General features: G+C 45.0%; 2 protein-coding genes across 2 annotated transcripts; one reads left to right on the top strand and one right to left on the bottom strand.

Moving 5' to 3' along the window:
* Positions 1 to 2237: 2237 nt before the first annotated feature.
* cdkn2aip (CDKN2A interacting protein) lies at positions 2238 to 6879 on the bottom strand. The gene is given in 5 exon segments (XM_026149288.1): positions 2238 to 4389; positions 5632 to 5756; positions 5844 to 6093; positions 6721 to 6846; positions 6849 to 6879. Coding segments are annotated over 5 exon segments (1122 nt in total). The 3' UTR covers positions 2238 to 3799.
* Positions 6865 to 19701, top strand: tubgcp4 (tubulin gamma complex component 4). Its single transcript, XM_026149170.1, has 18 exons — positions 6865 to 6955; positions 13461 to 13589; positions 13686 to 13808; positions 13882 to 13935; positions 14010 to 14066; positions 14354 to 14433; positions 15416 to 15617; positions 15694 to 15859; positions 15947 to 16071; positions 16168 to 16218; positions 16302 to 16407; positions 16702 to 16809; positions 17735 to 17879; positions 17966 to 18143; positions 18432 to 18566; positions 18656 to 18772; positions 18851 to 18990; positions 19103 to 19701. Exons 1-18 carry the CDS (start codon positions 6878 to 6880, stop codon positions 19107 to 19109), a joined length of 2001 nt encoding a protein of 666 aa, XP_026004955.1. The 5' UTR covers positions 6865 to 6877; the 3' UTR covers positions 19110 to 19701.
* The last annotated feature ends 152 nt before the right edge of the window (positions 19702 to 19853 follow it).

Here is a 19853-nt window from a genome sequence, read left to right as displayed (position 1 = left end):
TTGGATCTCATTTTTCTCAGACACAAAAATCATGTTAAAAAAAACAAAAAACAAACAAATCTGGTAATTCTTTGTTTGTACATTCATCAGGTCCCAATCAGCCCAAATAGCAAAGAGAAATTAAAAAGAAAGAGTCTTAGGAGGTTAAATATTTTTAACAAGTTTAATGACCCTTCCTGTTGGACACTATTCTTAAACTGACAGTAATATAAACGTGTTTTGATGCATGAACGACACACGTGGAGTCAGAAATAGTTCAAACACTGCTGCCCTCTAGTGGTGAATCCTGGGACCGACTGTAAAATGAACCAAATTAAAGTTGTACAGAAGATTCATTGATGCACTTTGAATCCAGTAATGTGCATTTTTGTGTTTGGTTTTTTATGTTTCTACAGAAACAAATATTTAGGACCTTTTTGAATAGGCCATGCAAATGTGACGCGCCCATTTTCCACTGATCATTTTCCTGTTTCGACCATAAACCCGAGCGAATCGTGGCCTGTGTCCAGTGTAGAGATGGACCGATCCGATATTACGTATCGGTATCGGTCCGATACTGACCTAAATGACTGGATCGGATATCGGAGAAAAATAAAAAATGTAATCCGATCCATTAAATATCACGAAAGCACCTCACAAAACTTGCAACACGCCGTAACTCACCTCAGAACGTTAGCATGTCGGAGCAGTATGCATCACGTGATAGAGCGGCTGTGGCATGCGGGACCTGTCAGTGGTCTGGATAGCATTTGGAGCTTCGCTAGCAACCCGGCATTTCATCTCCGACAAAGTTATCCCCGAGAGAAGTAAAGCAAGTGTGTAAGTCCATCTCTGAATGTTTGTAAAGCATTCCTGCATTAAGCTTAACGAGCGACTGCCTCTCCCTCTCCTGCTGCTTAAATGATCAGCTGATCGGCTTTTCTGTCGTGAGTCCATCTTTGTTTTTGGCCCACTTTGCACCAGAAAGAGGAAACCAGCGGCTGAACAACAGCAGCACGTTTAAGCTTGATAAGCTGTTGTTAGAATTTATTTAATATTACTTTCTACACCAGGATCTTTTTCTACAGCTGACGTAACTGTGCAGGGGCGGATCTAGCAAAGTTTAGCCAGGGGGGCCGATAGGGCATTAACAGGGAAAAGGGGGCACAAAGACATACTTTTCTTTCTTATTCTCATTTAAAATGTCTAGCTTTTAATAAATAATTATCTGACACACAAAGTTTTAATTTGATGTAAAATGAATAGAAGTCAATTACTGTATATAGTGACTATTAAGTCTAATATATATACCCTAGTAAGCTATAGTGCTTTTTCCTTTGGGAAGGTACCATCTGTGCAGTCTGCAATTTTGTTGAAGAAAGATGTTGAATCTATTTAATATTTCTTGAAAAATAATTGATTTCTGTGCATTTTTTTTTCACACTGCATCAAATTAAGGTTGATTACGTCGATTAAGCATCATGAGGTGGCGCGTGAAGGGTGGTTCCCTATTTTTTATTTATTTATTTTTGTTGTTGCTGGGAGTTGGAACCCTATTAGTTAGGTTGCTTAATATTTACGCTAAGTACTCTTTAAAATACCAGAATAGGGAGGATGGTGTAGGTCTAAGTTTATTAGATTGATCAGTATTGCTGAACTATGAAATATTTTTTTTGTATACAGGTATAACAAAATAGCTTTAGTGTAGTTGTTGTTTTAAACTTAAGTATGAACTTATACAAAATGCAGCAAGATATTTTAAAAAACAGTTTTGTTGATTAAAAAACACTATATCGGATTCATATCGGTATCGGCAGATATCCAAATTTATGATATCGGTATCGGTATCGGACATAAAAAAGTGGTATCGTGCCATCTCTAGTCCAGTGGAAAATAAATAAGAGCCCAGTCATGTGAATGCAGTTCACTCAGCTGTGTCGAACAGGCCCGAAGCCTGCTTATATAAACAATAAGTTAATTTCAGCTGTGGGAGGAGGTGGAGCATGAATGTTACTCAAATCACTGACGGCTCCTCAGCCGCGATCGCTTTACGATCTCTAATGAGCCACTGAGTCAGGAAGTGCAGCTGTGGATGAACTTGAGCTAATTAACGTTATCGAGAGGAAATACGTGACCCGAGTCGCTCGTGGAGTCCAGATTTCTGTTCAGAAATCCTCAAAGTGAAATGAGATCATTAGGTTTAAGAGAGCGTAACGATCGCCCCTCGAGCTCTGGCGCTCACACAAAACACACTTAGCTTAGTTTCAATTTGGTTTATTTAAAAATTATATAGAAACAGGAGCACTGGTGTAAACGTACATGGAACAGTACAGATACTCACAATTTAACGCAACCCTGTTCAATTTCAACCGAGACTGCAAGAAAGAAACAAACACGTTACGGCAGCACGTTACCCTCAAACACATCAGAAACACACACGCGTGTCCAAACGCACATTCTTCATATTAACAACCAAATACTTCAAACTTTCTCTTTTTTAACATCAACTTATTAATAATAATATCAAAGAAAAGCAGTAGCATTTACAGTCAAACAGGTACTGTAGTTGGCAGAGTCTCCCTCAGTTTCTGTCTGAATAATAATAAAACAAACAATCTTTAGTTAAGTCTGTGTGGACATGTTTTTAAATCACTTAAGCCTGGGATGCCAGTTCCATGAAGAACTGCAAACCAGTAACCATGACTGTAACCAGGATTTCAGAAGTTTATCTCAACTAAGACATAATCAACGCACTGTTTCTCCAAGCTAATCAAAAAATTAAGAATAATGTGATCAATTCAATAAGGTGCAGCCTAATATGATATCACATGTACTGTTACAGTGGGCGACGCTCATATTAACAATAAAACCAGTGTTTAGAAAAACCAGGGAATGTGCAAGTAACACGTGTGAGCCAAAAGCTGCCAGTTTTTCTCCTCTTGGCTCTGTATGACATCAGCGAGAGCAGGCGTGGCTTACAGCACACTGATCATACTGCTGTTCATGACAGGCAGCCAATTAGAATACAGCTGACTGAGAGGGAAAGGAGCTGAATCAGCTGGTTTCAGACAGGGGGAGGGGCTGAAAACAAGGAAGAATGATTGTGAATTATGTTACAGAGATGGGAATGAGCATGAGAGGTCCCCCTCTTTAAGTGCAGCTCACGACAGAACAATGTCATTGCAACCCTTCACAAGTACAATTAAAGGAAAAGACTGACATTTATCACTGAAACAAGAAAAAAGTAAACTAAATGTGGACTGGTGCGCCACAGTCTGATGTTTTTAATATTCTCAGTAAGGAACATCATGTTTAGAAGAGAATCGTTACCCTGACAGGTTATTGAAGCTGTTATTGTTGAGACCGTGTGACTCACTTTGCTTGTAAGTTGGAACCTAAAAAACTCGATCCCTACCAATCAAATAACACCTCATGTACTCCTGTGTTACAGTCATGAAATCAGCAAATAAAAAGCTGTGACACAGGAAGTGGGGACGAGCTACTGGCCAAACTGCTTAAACAGTCAAACGGTGTAATATTGCAGTTTTGCTCATTGGTGGCTGCTTTTAACCAGTGCCACAGGCGCCCACTCCACACTTTGGTTCGCTGTTTGCTGTCTTTACAACTCAGATAATGGCTGAAAATATCAGGTACCAGGTAAGATTATTTAGAAATGAAGGTATTGTGTGAAATGCACCATGACAGTTAATGCTCCAAGTTACCTAATATTCTCTGGGATTAGCTACGATGGTCAGCTGCATAACAGTCTGGTCCCGACACAGGCGCGAACACCTTCAGTAGCTCCGCCCAGTCAAAGCTTCTACGATGAACCGTCTTCCAGCTGCTCGTCCTGAAAAGGGTAGCTGAGAGCAGGAGGAAAGCCCTGACTGCGGGGCTGTTCATCCAACAGCATCAGATCATCCACGTCTTTTCCTTTGTACCTCCGCCGACAGATCTTTACAGTGACTTTCCGCCCCTGAAATACTTTAAGGGCTTCTTTGGAAGCCATGGCTCTGGCAGCGGCCTCGTCGCGCCCATATCCTGTGCCCATGAAAACAGTCTGACAGCGAATTTCACACACGTGGCCTTCCTTCTGTGTGCGTCCTGCGGGGAGGCCCGTGATGTCCTTAAGCGGCACAAACACGCACGTCAGGGTTTGCTTGCACGACTCCACGCAGCTGCGAAGGATTTCAAAATGGTCCAAGTTGGGCCCAAAGCCCCCGGCCGACACCAGCTTCCACGCCACAGCCTTGTACAGGCGGTTGAAGAAGGGCTGGTGCTCAGCTGGAGCCTGTGGAGGTGGTCCCAGCTTCTGACTCGCAGGCCGCGCCGCCGTCCTGAGCGTAGGTCTGCTGTCGAGCTCATTAGGCCCAGCCTTGGCTCTTTTCACGCAGGTGTCATCCTCAAGCTCTGCAAAAGACGACACAGCAGGCAGGAAAACGTTCACTGCACAGGGATCTGCATTTAATGAGGAAACGGAGCCTCAGGTGTGGGTGTGGAGAAAACACACTGAAACCTCACAGCAACAGAGAACAGCAGTGAATGGATTTGTTGTAACGAGCTACAGAAAACTGTCAAATCTATTCTTGGATTGAAGTCACATCACTTGTAAAGGCCGTCCAAGGTAACCTTAAGCTGTTATCATGGGGAATGAAACTAATGTAAATGTTACTCTGTGTTCATATATGTCCGTGGTCACACGTGTGACAGGATCTCTTTTGCTTCTTAGCATGCAGTGTTTGTTTTTTGCACTTAAACACCCTGCAGCCCGTTTGTGGTAGATGCTGCTCCCTGCTCTGTCTGCGGCTTAGTCACAAACACACAACAGACACAATCCAGATTTAAAGTATTACAGATTTACTGCTGTTTGCATTCACAGCCGCCATCATGGATTGTTGAGTCAGGCTTGGTCGGCTGCTCCGACTTTCTGAGTTGAGAATCTGACCTGCGGCGATGTTCCAGTGGAAATTCAGAGCGTGAAGTCACTAATAGTATTTGAATCCAATGCAATCACAATGCACGATAAGCATTTAAGCATTGTTAACGGGGCTTTTAAATAATATACACAACTACAGCCAAATCAACATGGCTGTAGAATATTATCTTTACGGCTGTTTTTGATGACATCATCTGTACAGGTGTGTTAATGTCACCTGTCACCATTGGTTTTCTATGTATGTATCACCCTGAATATTCCACAGAAGGTAGAAGTATGAGACTGCAGGCCAAACACTCAGCTTTGCAATTATTTGCATTATATTTCAATTATTATTTGGGCTCCTAATGATTAGGTAATCTGCATAAAAGAAATATTCTTCTGCATTCATTTGTTTTGTCATCGAGTGTCCCCATTTCTCTACAGGGGTCAAATTTGGCTAAAACTCAGCTCGATCCCTGAGGATGGATGGAGCCTGTGGTCAACAGGAAGTAACTATTATGCCAAGGTTACAAAAGGCAACCTTTGAGGAGGATCATTAACAGCTGCCTTCTAAGTGCAACAAATGCATGATTGTGTCTTGCATTAATGAGTAGCCGAAATCAATTAATTATGATTTTCTGTCGTTACCAAGCAGCAGCAGAAAAACCTGGACCCCATTAAATAACATGTAGTTAACCTGTGAAGATGAAATGTTAAACATGTGCACTGCTTACCAGCTGATGCGCTCCTCTTTCCTCTGGCAGTGAATTCATCTTTTGTTGTTTTGTGAACAGGAGGATCTTGGACTTTTATCCCTTCTCCCATCTCTTTGATCTTGTCCATTACAGCCTGTGGATAGCTGAGGGATTTAAAAGGTAACAATGAACTCTTGTTTTAGCGGAGAGCATCCACAGCTTTGTCATTCTGCTTCATCAGCGTGTCCTACCTGCAGCCCAGGAAAACGTGATTAGCCCAGACCATGGACAAAGAGAGCAGCCTGTCCAGGCTGCTGCTGGAGACTCCTGGCTTCACTGTCGGGAAAGCCTCCATGTTCCTAAGGATGAACTCTCTCCGAGCGACCCACTGCTTGTTGCTTTCACAGTAGCTTCTGAATGTTTCCACCCATTGGGCCAGCTGCGGATTCTGGCCCAGGTACTCTGCAACCACGTCCTCTCCGCCACTCTCCCCCGCCATCCCTGCATTCAGACACGGTTTTACGGTTAGAAGAACAACAGAAAACTAGCAGCAGCTTATTTATTTGTTAGCGGTTAGCAGTGCTAGCGTGAATCACGCCACTTAAACTCAACAAGATGACGTAAAATGGCGGTGGCCCTACTAGTTTTAAACCGCTGGTGTTTTCCTGCTGACTTGCCTGAGAGCAGCCTAACGTTTGTTGTGTCAACTAGTAAATATACCAGAGTGGACCCAACAAACCGACTCCACGAACTAACGTTAGGACATACGGCTAGTGGAATAACATTAGCTACAGCAGAAGACACGCTAACAGCAAAAACACAGACATAAACGAGAGTAACGGGGTTGCCGTTGCTTGCACAGGAAATATAAAGTTTGTATTTTATACAGTAACTACGACATACCAAACGCTCTCCGTTGCGATGCGTTTCAGCTAGTTACATGGCCGAATGATGACGCCAGACTCGCGACGATATCTTAGTGCACAGGAAAAAAAACTACAATTCCCATGAGCTGGCTTGTGTATATCACAGAGCTCATTGAAATCCAAACAAAGCACGCTTGGAGTTGCTAAAAGCTCTTGTCGATTTTAAAAACAAATAACATCGCAAGCCTGACTACTCCACTACCGAGGAGTACTGTCTCCTGCTCCGGCAGCACTCTTCCCGTGATGCTTTTCGCGCTCACGTAACAAATCTGCGACGGCTCCGGCGGCGGTTTGTTTTGGTGGCTGAATGGGAATCTGTCCGCTACATTTCAATTTCAGACACTTTAAGTTTAATTGACATGATTCACGAGCTCTTACTGGCGCTGAGCGGATACCCGGGGACGATTTTTACATGGAACAAACGAACCGGTTTACAGGTAACACAGAAACACTGCAGTTCTCCGATACGATAACTTCGCCCAGATGTTAGCTAATATGCATGTGGTTACAAGTCAAAGCTTGGCAATGTATTACAATTTAATTATGCATGAGCTAAATTATTAGCTTTGGTAGCACTATATTAAGGATATACATTTTTGCTAGGATAGTTACTGAACGAGACAATTGGCAGGTTTAAATACTGCAAGATGAAACGTCACTCACCTGCCTCTTTATTAGGTACCCCTGTTCGTTTACGCGAGTATCAGCCAATCACATTACTGCAAATCGATGCATTTTGGCATGTAAACATATTCAAGAGGACCTGCTGAATGTCTGTGAAGGTCCTCAGTCATCCAGGTCATCGTAGTCTAAAGAGCTTGGAAAGAAAAGCGTCTGGACTGTTGTATTGCTGATAATGTTTGCACTCCGTGCTTACTGTCCCTTGTGGTCCACCGTAGTGGCAACGGGGAGTGTTTGCTGTCACGAAAGTGGGTGTGTTTTATGTTGAAATGGACGAGCGGCAATAAAGATAATGGTGGCTCACGAAGCAGATTATGAACACGTTATTCATAAGTTTGAGACAGAATATTACATGGTGTCAGAAGTGGGATACTTTGGACACAAACTTTGGACACAAACACAAACAAAAGATAGGAGGGCACCTCATTATAATAAGATGGGAAAAGTGTGTGGAAGATGTGCACGAGCACACAGCCAGAAGGAGGAGTGTCCTGCAAAAGGGAAGAGGTGCAAAAAGTGCAATAAAATGAACCACTTTGCCAAAGCATGCCGTTCACAAGCACCACACCAACCCAACCCAGTGTACTCTATTAACCCTGACACTCCAAGCGATGAAGCGGAGCTATTCATAGATTCCATAACAAAGTGCAACGAAGGGGAGGCCGATGAACAGGCTTACGCCGACGTAGAAGTAGGCTCACTGCATCACACCGTGAGTTTTAAGCTTGACACAGGAGCCACTGCTAACGTCATCCCTGCCCGATTGTTTAAGAAGTGTTTTAAGCAGGTTAGCTTGGCACCGCCCACACGCACACTATCTGGCTATGGAGGAGAAAAACTCAACATCAAGGGCACATGCCAGTTGAAGTGCAGGTGGAAAGGCATTCACAAGATGCTGACATTTGACATAGTAGACACTGCAGCACCCCCCATCCTAGGGTTGAGAGCATGCCTGGATCTAAACCTAGTCAAGCTGGTCATGTCAGTACAGATCACAAATGTCATGGAGGAGTTTGCCGATGTGTTCGAGGGCATAGGGAAATTCCCAGGAGAATGCGACTTACACATTGACCCAGACGCCATGCCCGTTGTGTGCCCCCCCCGGAGGATCCCTTTCACACTGCGGGAACGACTGAAACGGGAGTTGGATGACATGGAGAAAAACGGCATAATCATCAAAGTAAAAGAACCCACAGAATGGGTAAACGGACTGGTGGTCGCAGAGAAGCGTACTGGGAAGCTCAGAGTATGCCTCGATCCTCGCGAATTAAACAAAGCCATCAAAAGACCTCATTACCCGCTTCCAACATTGGATGACATCACACCAAAGCTGGCAGGAGCACAGTACTTCAGTGTCATGGATGCTCGCTCAGGCTATTGGGCCATCCAACTAACCACCAAGTCATCGCTCCTCACCACCTTCAACACGACCTTTGGCAGGTACCGTTTTCTGCGCCTTCCTTTTGGGATAATATCAGCACAGGACATTTTCCAAAGGAAAATCGATGAGACGTATGAAGGGCTCAATGGAGTGGCAGCCATCGTGGATGACATCCTCGTGTTTGGCAGGACAAAGGAGGAACACGACAAGAACCTCCGTGCCATGCTTGAGCGCACACGGGAGCGAGGAGTACGTCTCAATCCAGAGAAATGTGTCATAGGCGCCACAGAAGTGAGCTACTTTGGACACAAACTCACCCGGGAGGGCATCCAGCCAGACCCAAAGAAACTGCAGGCCATAAAGGACATGCCACCTCCTGAGAATAAGAATGAGCTTGAGACAATCCTTGGAATGGCGAACTACCTGTCCAGATTCGCACCACAACTATCAGAGGTGAACGCACCGCTGCGTCAGCTGCTCAAACAAGACTCAGAGTTCATCTGGGATCAGACCCACGACAGAGTCTTCCAGCAAATGAAAGATCTCATAACCAGAGAACCAGGCCCCATACTGGCATACTACGACACGACCAAGGAGCTACGGCTACAGGTAGATGCATCAAAGTATGGTTTGGGAGCTGTGTTAATGCAGGACGGACATCCAATAGCATATGCTTCAAAGACACTGACCCTAACAGAAGTCAACTATGCACAGATCGAAAAAGAGCTCTTTGCAGTGCTGTTTGGATGCAAGCGTTTCCACACGTACATATACGGCAGGAGAGTCATCGTAGAGTCGGACCACAAGCCGTTGGAGCACATACTGAAGAAACCAATCTCTGTAGCCCCTGCTCGTCTGCAGCGCATGCTGTTACAGCTGCAGAGATACGACATAGAGATCGTGCACCGGCCCGGAAAAGACATACCTGTGGCCGACACACTGTCCAGGAAACCATTGCCCGACCAAGACAGCACGCTGAGTGAAGGCATGGAGGACCAGATCCACTCGGTGATAAACAGCCTCCCAGTAAGTGACAAAAAACTCTCAGAGATACAGGCTGCAACAGGATGCGACCCGCAGCTCACCCTGCTGAAGCAAACTGTGCAGGATGGCTGGCCTGAGGACAGAAAAAAATGCCCCAAAACCCTTTTGGACTTCTGGACTTTCAGAGATGAAATTTCACACTCCCATGGCATCATCTTCAAAGGTGACAAAATTATAGTGCCAACAGCCCTAAGAAACAACATGCTGGAGAGAATCCACACTGGGCACATGGGGATTGAGAGGAGTAAGCAGAGAGCAAGGGACGCCCTCTTCTGGCCAGGCATGGGCAAGGACATAGCTGCCACGGTGGAAAACTGTTCCATATGTCAGGAGAGGCATGCGGCGAATCCCAAAGAACCTCTCATCCCACACCAGATCCCTGAGAGGCCATGGCAGGCAGTGGCCTCAGATCTCTTCACATGGCGTGGACGGGACTACTTGGTAGTTGTGGACTACTACAGCCGCTACTTTGAGGTCGAAAGGCTATTCTCTACCACTGCAGGGTCCGTCATCAAAAAGCTCAAGGCCATATTCGCCAGACATGGTATACCAGAGACGCTTATCTCAGATAACGGCCCACAATACAGCTCTCGAGAGTTCAAGGATTTTGCAGTCACATGGGACTTTGTCCACACAACCTCAAGTCCTTTGTACCCGCAAAGCAACGGCCTTGCCGAAAGAACAGTCAAGACAGCCAAATCAGTTCTGGATAAAGCTCATGCTCAGGGAGTAGATCCCTACCTGTCCCTATTGGAGCAAAGGAACACGCCAGTCGACAGCTTCAGGTCACCCGCGCAGCTCCTCATGAGTCGACGTCTACGCTCAGTGCTTCCTGTTACCGGATGCCACCTGGTACCTCGCATCATAAGCCCGACGGTTGTGCAAAAAACACGGATGGAAAGACAAGAGCATCAGAGGCGTTACTACAATCGCAGCGCCACACCACTACCGAGGCTGCAGCAGGGGGACCACATTCGCTTTCAGCACGAGTCCGGAGCCTGGAAACCGGCTGTCATCATCCGACCTGCAGAGACTGCCCGCTCTTTCGTGATCCGCACTGGCGAGGGACAGACTATACGGCGTAACCGACGGCACCTGAGAGGCGCCAAGGCGTCACCGGCACCTTCAGCACCAACATCCGATCTGGTAACCCAGCCAGATAGTGCGGCTCAACAACAAGCAGAGCCCCTGTCACTATCTAGAGACACTACAACACCAACCATGGACACTAGCCCTGCACTGACCACCAGATCAGGAGGAGTGGTCAAACCGAGGGTTATTCTTGACCTGTGATGTAAAGGGTGTAGGCGGATCGCTGCCCTAACAAAAAACAAAAAGGAAACATGTCAAATGTCCATGTACTAATGAGTGCATATCCCACATCGCATTGTTGTTGTTAGTTTAGGCCGCAGTAATTTTACACATGGCAATGTTGAAAAACTGTTCCTTATCCTCAGGTTCGGGATGTTCTATTTTGAAATGTATACCAGCTGTGTCACTGGTGGGCATCTAAAAAAAAAGGGAGATGTTGTATTGCTGATAATGTTTGCACTCCGTGCTTACTGTCCCTTGTGGTCCACCGTAGTGGCAACGGGGAGTGTTTGCTGTCACGAAAGTGGGTGTGTTTTATGTTGAAATGGACGAGCGGCAATAAAGATAATGGTGGCTCACGAAGCAGAGCCAAGCAGTTGCTTGAAGACGTTTCACCTCTCATCAGAAAAGCTTCTTCAGTTCTAAGGTCAAATGGTGGAGAGTCCCAGATTAAAGCCCTGTGGGAGTTTCCTCCGAGAGGGACAAAGGACCCCCTGGTGATCCTCTACCTAATCACACGAGCCAAGGTCACAATCAGCCAGGGTTTCGGGTGAGCTCATTGTGAAACCTGGCCCCACCCTATCATGTGATTTCCTGAGGTCAGATGGCCCAGGATGTGAGTGGGCGTTAAGGTGTCTGGGAAAGATCTCAAAACTGGATTATAGATGGCAGACAGTTGGTGTCGTAAACCCCGCCTTTGCTCAAAGATGGTCGCTCACAGTGGACATAAATGGCTTCTTTCACTCCTTTCAAACCATCTATCCTCTCTGTCCAAAATATGAACATTGGCGGCCTCGAAAGAGTGACCTTTGACCTTCAGATGCAGATGAACAGCTGAGTCTTGTCCCGTGGAGGTGGCTCTTCTATGTTGTGCCATGCGCTTATGAAGTGGCTGTTTGGTCTCTCCAATGTAGAGGTCTGGCATCATACACTACATTATTAAATTTATGTTTAGGAGTTTTGTCTTTCGGGTGAACCAGTTTGGGTCTGAGCGTGTTGCTGGGTCTGAAGTAATCTGGGACGTCGTACTTGGAGAAAACTCTCCTGAGTTTCTCTGATGCACCGGCTACATAGGGGATGTTGTTGTGTCTGTCTTTCTTATCCTCCCTCGCTGGTGTCTGATCTTCTCTTCTCTGCATCTTTGCTGACTTGATAAAAGCCCAATTAGAATAACCGCGTTTCGCCATCTTACAATGCTGTGATTGCAGCCATTCCCCAACTCTCTCTGAGTGGTACTCATGGTTATTGATCAGTGGTTGTTGATCAATGGTCATGAGAATTTGCATAGTCATGATGAAGGAACTGACCTCCCAACCCATTGTTCCTTCAGTGGGCTGGTTTCAGTCATTATGCAAATGTACTGTTTATAAGATTGAAACCTGCAGTCAGCTGAGACTGAAGACGTCACCTGGATGGTGACGAAACGTTTCTCCCACTGAAAACGTCCAGATGAACAGCTTTTGGAGATTCATATATAGATACATATTATCAGAGTACCTGGGGTCTCTGATAAGAAAAACCCAGGTAGTGAGTTGTGGCTGAAATATTCAGTGTATAATTAATTTATTAGACAAGTTTCAAAGATAATCATTAGGGGTAACACAGGGAGGCAACTGCTCCCAGTCACAGTGTTCAGCCAGGCTGCATGTATGCCTGACTGTATTGGGAATGCATGCAAACATCATGCAAGCTGCACACAGGTCTGATGTGACGGTGCCAGGCTGTGCAGCATTCTGCTGCCCTCATTACAAAAACACAGCATCCAGTAAATAATCGAATACTAGCAACTCTGTAGTGAACACTTTCAGCCACTTCAGGAAACGGGAACGACGCACCAGTTGCAGATTATGTCATGATGTCATCTTCACTGCACATGTAAGACCTGTGCACATACAGTGTGCTGAGTCACAACAACTGAACGTTTTCACTGCAGACATATGAAATGGTTAAAATAGTGCAAGTAATGATGTCATGGCTCAGTTCTGCTAAAAAGAAGTACATTGATTTTGTTTATTTGTCATTGTTCATGTGTAATGTTGGGGTAGTGCACACTTATCTGAAATATGGTCAGAGACTGTATAATGTATGTACAGGCAACCCATGGGAACTACGAGCTCAGAACAGCAGGAATGACGGTAACAGTAAAACACACCATGAAAATGCATCACGTCAGAACTAGCAAGAGACATACATAAAATGAAGTATCAGTGTTATATTTTATGTTAAATGGTTATATATTTATCTCTTTATCAGCACTTTATTTTTAAGATTGCTTTGTTGTAGGTTACTATGACAACGCCCTGCAATAAATAAAGTTTCTCTGATTCTGATTCAACTTTATTTAGTCATTTAAAGGACAAAGGAGAAGCGATTTACTGATTTAGCCTCGTCTGGATGAAACTGTTGCATTTTACAGTATTAATAGTGACTGAAATCAGAGGAAAGGAGGCGCGTTGGTGTAATCCATCATTCTAACTTTTATGCATTTCTTAGGCACACATAACTTGTTTTTACGTCACCTTCAGGTGTCCCAGGACCTGCCCTTCCTTCACCCCAGTGAGACCAGTGTCCTCAACAGACTCTGTAAACTGGGCTCAGATTATATACGCTTTACAGAGTTTATAGAACAACACACGGGACATGTTCATCCACAAGTGAGTCCTAAAGCATTTATACGTGATGATTTTTTTTCTTTTTGACTGCGTCTTAGACACAGTCTCATTGTTCAGTAATACGTCCCTGCTGTGCAGGAGCATCACAGCAGCCAGCCCAGCCAGACCGGGCTTCATGGGATTTACCTGCGGGCTTTCTGCACGGGGCTGGACTCCATGCTGCAGCCCTACAGGCAGGCCCTGCTGGACCTCGAACAAGAGGTAAAGTCAGGAAAGAGCCAAGAACAGCACCGCGTGTGAGACGAGGCTCATTTCACTCTCTTGTTTGTTTCAGTTCCTCGGAGATCCACATCTGACGATATCCCATGTTAACTACAAGCTTGATCAGGTAAAGACTAAAAAACACATGAAGATTTTCTTCTTAACTAAAATCTAATGCTGACTTGGTTTGTGTTTGTTTAGTTCCAGTTGCTGTTTCCATCTGTGATGGTGGTGGTCGAGACGATAAAGTCACAGAAGGTAAAGCAGAGACACATCATTACTGAATAAAGGAGAGACAGCAGCACTTCTCCAGCATCTGTTCACTGAAAGTCCAAGAAATGAATACTCTTCTCTCTCTGTTTAGTAATGTAGCATACCAGCATGTTTCCTATGGTATATGGACCATAATAGAATAGATAAATGTGTTGTTATCGTCATGAAAATGGACCTTCAGATGAGCGCTTGGTCACCGTACAGTGAGATGCTCTGTAATGCATCAGGAGGGCCTGGCGTGTTGTAAATACCTCTTGTGTCTGCTGAATTAGATCCACGGCTGCCAGATCCTGGAGACGGTGTACAAGCACAGCTGTGGGGGGCTACCTCCGGTACGCATGGCCTTGGAAAAGTAAGTCTATGTTTATCACAGTTTTAGCGTTGGTGTAAAAATACATACGTTATCCTGCCACAGAGACTGTGTGTAACCCTGTGTCGGTGTTTCCTTCATGAGCTAAACAAACTTATCCCAGCGAGCTATTCAAATTCATTGATGCTCATTCCTCGTGACCTCGACCCGTGCTTTGATTGCTTATTCATGTGAGAGTTTGTCACCGCTCCAAACTACAAAGGACAAAGCACGTGAACTTCATTAACCTGTGGACTGTTTTTAATGCCTAGTTGTCATTGTGGTGTTGATTGTATTATGGTGCCACGCTTTGAAGGGTTTTCTACAGTGAGTTCAGTACTTCCTCTAATAATCGTTCGTTTTGAAGGTTCATGTGTGCAACAGTAGAGCTGATGTTAAAGACAGATTCAAGTTCCTGAAAGCTGAAGCAGAAGTGCTTTGGATCAGCTTCATAAACACTTCACTGGTTACTTTATGGTCTCAATCACCAGCTTCAGGTTTGTTTAGCAGGATTCTGTGAATCATGTCCTCACGTACACTAAACATGTTACACTTTAAGGCGTGGCTGCTGTCTGCACATTCTTCTCTTTCTCAGTCAAATTTAGTTGTATTTATATAGCACCAACGCCTCAGGTGCTTTATACTGTAAGGTAGAGAAACTGACAATCATATGACCCCCCTATGAGCAAGCACTTTGGCGACAGTGGAAAAGAAAAACTCCCTTTTAACAGGAAGAAACCTGCAGCAGAAGCAGGCTCAGGGAGACCAAAGACACACAGAGATGAACACTAACACACAGTGTGAGGATAGAACTGGACGTGGTGTAGTTGTCCATTGCTGCTGTTTCTAAAATAACGTTTTGTGGATGTGCATAAATGTGCATTGTCTTGCATGACAGCACGTGCCATAGAATCAGTAGGATGTTTATACTTTCTTATCATTGAACACTGATATCAGCTATCCTTTTGTTTTTTTGAATGTGCAGGATTTTGGCCGTGTGCCACGGTGTGATGTACAAGCAGCTGGCAGCTTGGATGCTGCACGGGCTGCTGCTGGACCAAAGCGAGGAGTTTTTTGTGAAGCAGGGTCCCAGTGCTGGAGGAGCTGCTGCCAACCAAGAGGAGGAAGAAGAAGACCTGGGACTCGGAGGCTTGAGCGGGAAGCAGCTCCGAGAATTACAGGACCTGGTGAGTGGCACGCACGGACGTGCATCCAGCGCTGAACTGCGAGTGTCTTTTAATGTCGGTGTGCGCTGTTGTGCAGAGGCTCATCGAGGAGGAGAACATGCTGGCTCCATCTCTGCAGCAGTTCTCCCTGCGCACAGAGATGCTGCCTTCTTACATCCCCATCCGAGTGGCCGAGAAAATCCTCTTTGTGGGAGAATCTGTCCAGATGTTTGAAAACCACAACCACAGCCCATCCACAGCTGGTACTGGGAGCTTCTGTTGTAACCTATTGGAGTGTGACCTCTTCTTTTTGTGTGGAACAACCCAACATGTTTCCTTTGTATTTTCAGGCTCTATACTGAAACACCAGGAAGACATGTTTGCTGCTGAGCTGCATCGACTCAAACAGCAGACGCTTTTCAGCCTGGTGGATTTTGAGAATTTGATCGATCGCATAAGGAGCACAGTGGCAGAGGTGAGCTCATCAGGGACAGCATCATTTTTAGCATTAAAGAAGGAAAACTAGCGAGCTGCTTTTACAAAGCCCTCATGCTGTCTTACTGATTTGCAGCACCTCTGGACTCTAATGGTGGAAGAGGCAGATCTGCTTGAGCAGCTCAAGGTTTGTCCTCATCGCCCTTGGTTCTGCATCATAAATCAGCGTGAAATGAACCGTGCTGATGTTTGTGTTTTCTTTGTTCCCAGATCATTAAGGACTTCTACCTCCTGGGTCGCGGAGAGCTCTACCAGGTTTTTATTGACCTGGCGCAGCACATGCTGAAGACTCCTCCGACGGCTGTCACCGAGCACGGTAAATATTCTCAAACAGCTTCCCCTCTCTGCTTATTTGTTCACAGGTAAGTTACACAGTTAAACACAGTATGCAGCTGTTTGTCATGATGTGTTCACGTCTTTCGTGCCGTGCTGCATGCCAAAAAAAAAGAAGAAAAATCTTAATGATAAAACAAAACATTTGCAAGAAACAGACACATGACTTGAAATGTGTGCAGGTTCTGTGTCTCTGCTCATAAAGCAGCATTAAGGTAAAAGCACACTCAAGGTCAAAGCTCTTGCAGCGTCATATCATGTAATTTCTTTTGCACAGATGTAAACGTAGCCTTCCAGCAGGCAGCTCATAAGGTGCTGCTGGACGATGACAACCTCCTGCCTCTGCTGCACCTCACCGTGGACTACCAGGGCAAAGACGGCAAAGGTGGGCTCACTGGGTCACAGTGCAACCTTTGTTTAGGAGCCCCACTCCTGATGTCGTAAAACTCGGCCTGTGGCGGGTGGCGCCCTCTGCTGGCCGAAACTGTTTTTTCCAAATGAAGCCTTCATGCTTTGTCATCAGGTTAAAGCTGTATGTCTACAGCTGCATCATCTGTCCAGTGTTTTATTACAGTTAATACAAAGAATTTATCATGTGACACAGCTACTGTGTTTACTGATCAGATGTCAGATACCCTTATGGTGTACAGGACAACGTGTATATTTTGGCCTATTTTTGAAGTCATAGCAGAATAAACAGAAACGTGGATCACAGAGTGAATGAAACACAGAAGTACAAAGTTCTCGCTTCACTGAAGGTTCGATATCCCAGCTGTTGGGGCTAAAACATTCCCACAAAGGGAAAACCAGCATCCTGCCCTGCAGATGCATTTCAGATACAACATTCTTATGTTGTGATTGAGGCCAGTGTGAAGACGAGGTTTGGAGAACTTTGATTAAAATAGGAGAGGTTCCTTTTAGATACCTACATTCAAACCGTCAACATGTCATATTTATCATTAATCACAGTCATCCATAAATGTAAGTTCATATAGGCTGAGAGAGAGCTGTTAGTCATTCCAGTATAAAAGCATGTAAAAGGAACAATTAGTCATTTATTTTATTTTAAATATCAGAGTCAGTGTTAAGAGACTGTTAACAGGACTAATCTACATACAAACAAGTATTTATTTATTTATGAAGCACTTAAATCAAACGCTACATATCAGATGTGTGTTTCGCCATACCATAAACTGCAGACTTCAGGTTTTAAACCCTCCCCCACACACACTCTTACAGACAGTATTCACCTGGTGTACTTACACCTGTTATCTCGAGCTGATGGTTAGTTACTGTGCCTGCTTTCTCAGATGCGTCACTCCCCAGAGAAGGAGCCACTCCTCCACAAGACACTTCCCCTCGCGAGGTTCCTCCCACAGGCTGGGCAGCCCTCGGTCTCACCTACAAGGTCCAGTGGCCGCTGCACATCCTCTTCACTCCTGCTGTGCTGGAGAAGTGCGTGTTTTCACCCCTTACTGCAGCTTTGATGTGTTTAGTCCCAGTGCATCCAGTCACCGTCCTCTCCTCGTGTGTGTGGTCAGGTACAATGTTGTGTTCAGGTACCTGCTGAGCGTGAGGCGGGTGCAGTCACAGCTGCAGCACTGCTGGGCTCTGCAGATGCAGAGGAAACACCTGAAGTCCAGCCAGACGGACGCTGTGAAGTGGAGGCTACGCAACCACATGGCCTTCTTGATCGACAACTTGCAGTATTATTTGCAGGTAACAATGCAGCCAAGAATTTGAAACTACCAGCGCACAAGATTATCATTTAATGACTTTTGCAAAAGGTTTTAGGTGCCATCAAAGACTTTCCAGCTCAGGGTCTGAGAGATTTAACCAGTTCTCCCATATCCTACTTAAAAATTGACTTGTGGCTAAATTAAATGACATTTCCAAGTCTGATGCAATCAGTCTCCATTCCAACTCAAGCTGATGTTAAAAACCATCATAGGAATAATAATTCAAGGAAAAAAGAATCACGTGCTGTTTGAATTATTTAAACTGCAGGTGGATGTGCTGGAGTCTCAGTTCTCTCAGCTGCTTCAGCAGATCAACTCCACCAGAGACTTTGAGAGCATCCGACTGGCCCACGATCATTTCCTCAGTAACCTGCTGGCCCAGTCCTTCATCCTCCTGAAGCCGGTATGAGACGCCAAACAGAAATGATGCTCAGCTGCTACATTTCACCCTCCTTACCTGAGGCCGCTCTGCTCACCTACTCTCACTTTCAGGTGTTTCACTGCCTCAACGAGATCCTCGAGCTGTGCCATAACTTCTGCTCTCTGGTCAGTCAGACTGTGGTTTCACTGGACGACAGGGGAACCGCTCAGCTCGATCTGCTAGTCAAGGTAGCGAATACACACCTTTTTTCCCTCTGTCTGAAACTGTAAAGAGATTTTTATAATGCCAACTCTGTCAAATTTCAGGGCTTCAGACGCCAGTCATCCCTCCTTTTCAAAATTCTGTCGAGTGTTAGGAACCATCAGATAAACTCTGATCTGGCTCAGCTGTTGCTGCGACTGGACTACAACAAATACTACACCCAAGCTGGAGGCACACTGGGCAGGTAGGACCAGTGTGATCGTCATCTATAGCGCATGTCCAGGTGCAGAAAAATTCAACAGACGGTCATCATGTACCACAGTTAATCTAAAATATATACTTCCTGCTTTTTTCAGTGTTTAAGAAGAGCGCACAGGAAGTTATTTAACCTGCAGAAGAGACTCCCATCAGTGTTCTCCACCGAATCTTTGAACAGCCAAATTACAATGATCACTTTCACTGTAGTAATACTGAACTGAGCAGATAGTTTGGGTTTGTTTTACATGCAGAGATGATCAAACTGCTCTGAAGTTAACATGAGAAGCAAGAAAAATGAATGTCGCTGTTTTTGTAGAGCTCACTGCATCAAAAAAAGACATTTACATGTAAGAGAAAGTCTTAACTTGAGTGGAAGTAGTTCAGTGTGGCCCAAACAACCAAAGGAAAAGTCTGTTTGTTCCCTTTGTCGATGAGATCGTGGAGAACAGTCTGATCTTTGTTTGATAAAACTGTAGAATTGATGTAAAAGATGAGATTGTGACATCACCTGGTTTCTGGATTTGAAATGACCACATACCATATATCTGAGCAAGCAAGGTCCTATTTGTGAAAGCAGTAGGTAGCCCTGAACAGACGGGTAAGACAGTTGTCAAAAATAAAAAAAACGAGTGCTTTTTAAACCATCAGATCTCTGTAAATGCGTGTAGCCATGGCGACACTTTGCTATGCATCTATTCTAATTGACAGATTAGCATCCTACACTGGCAGCTGCCAGTGTAGGATGCTAATCTTTATGTTTAGCTTGGCCTAAAGCACAGACATGGATTCAATGTGCAGCCTGTCATCGAACTACGCTGGATCATGGAGGCAGAGCTCACAGAAGCACTG

The sequence above is a fragment of the Astatotilapia calliptera genome, chromosome 1 (assembly GCF_900246225.1).
Source record: "Astatotilapia calliptera chromosome 1, fAstCal1.2, whole genome shotgun sequence".
NCBI classification, from domain to species: domain Eukaryota; kingdom Metazoa; phylum Chordata; class Actinopteri; order Cichliformes; family Cichlidae; genus Astatotilapia; species Astatotilapia calliptera.
The sequence above is the reverse complement of the archived record's forward strand: the minus strand, read 5'-3'. Positions and strand labels throughout refer to the sequence as shown.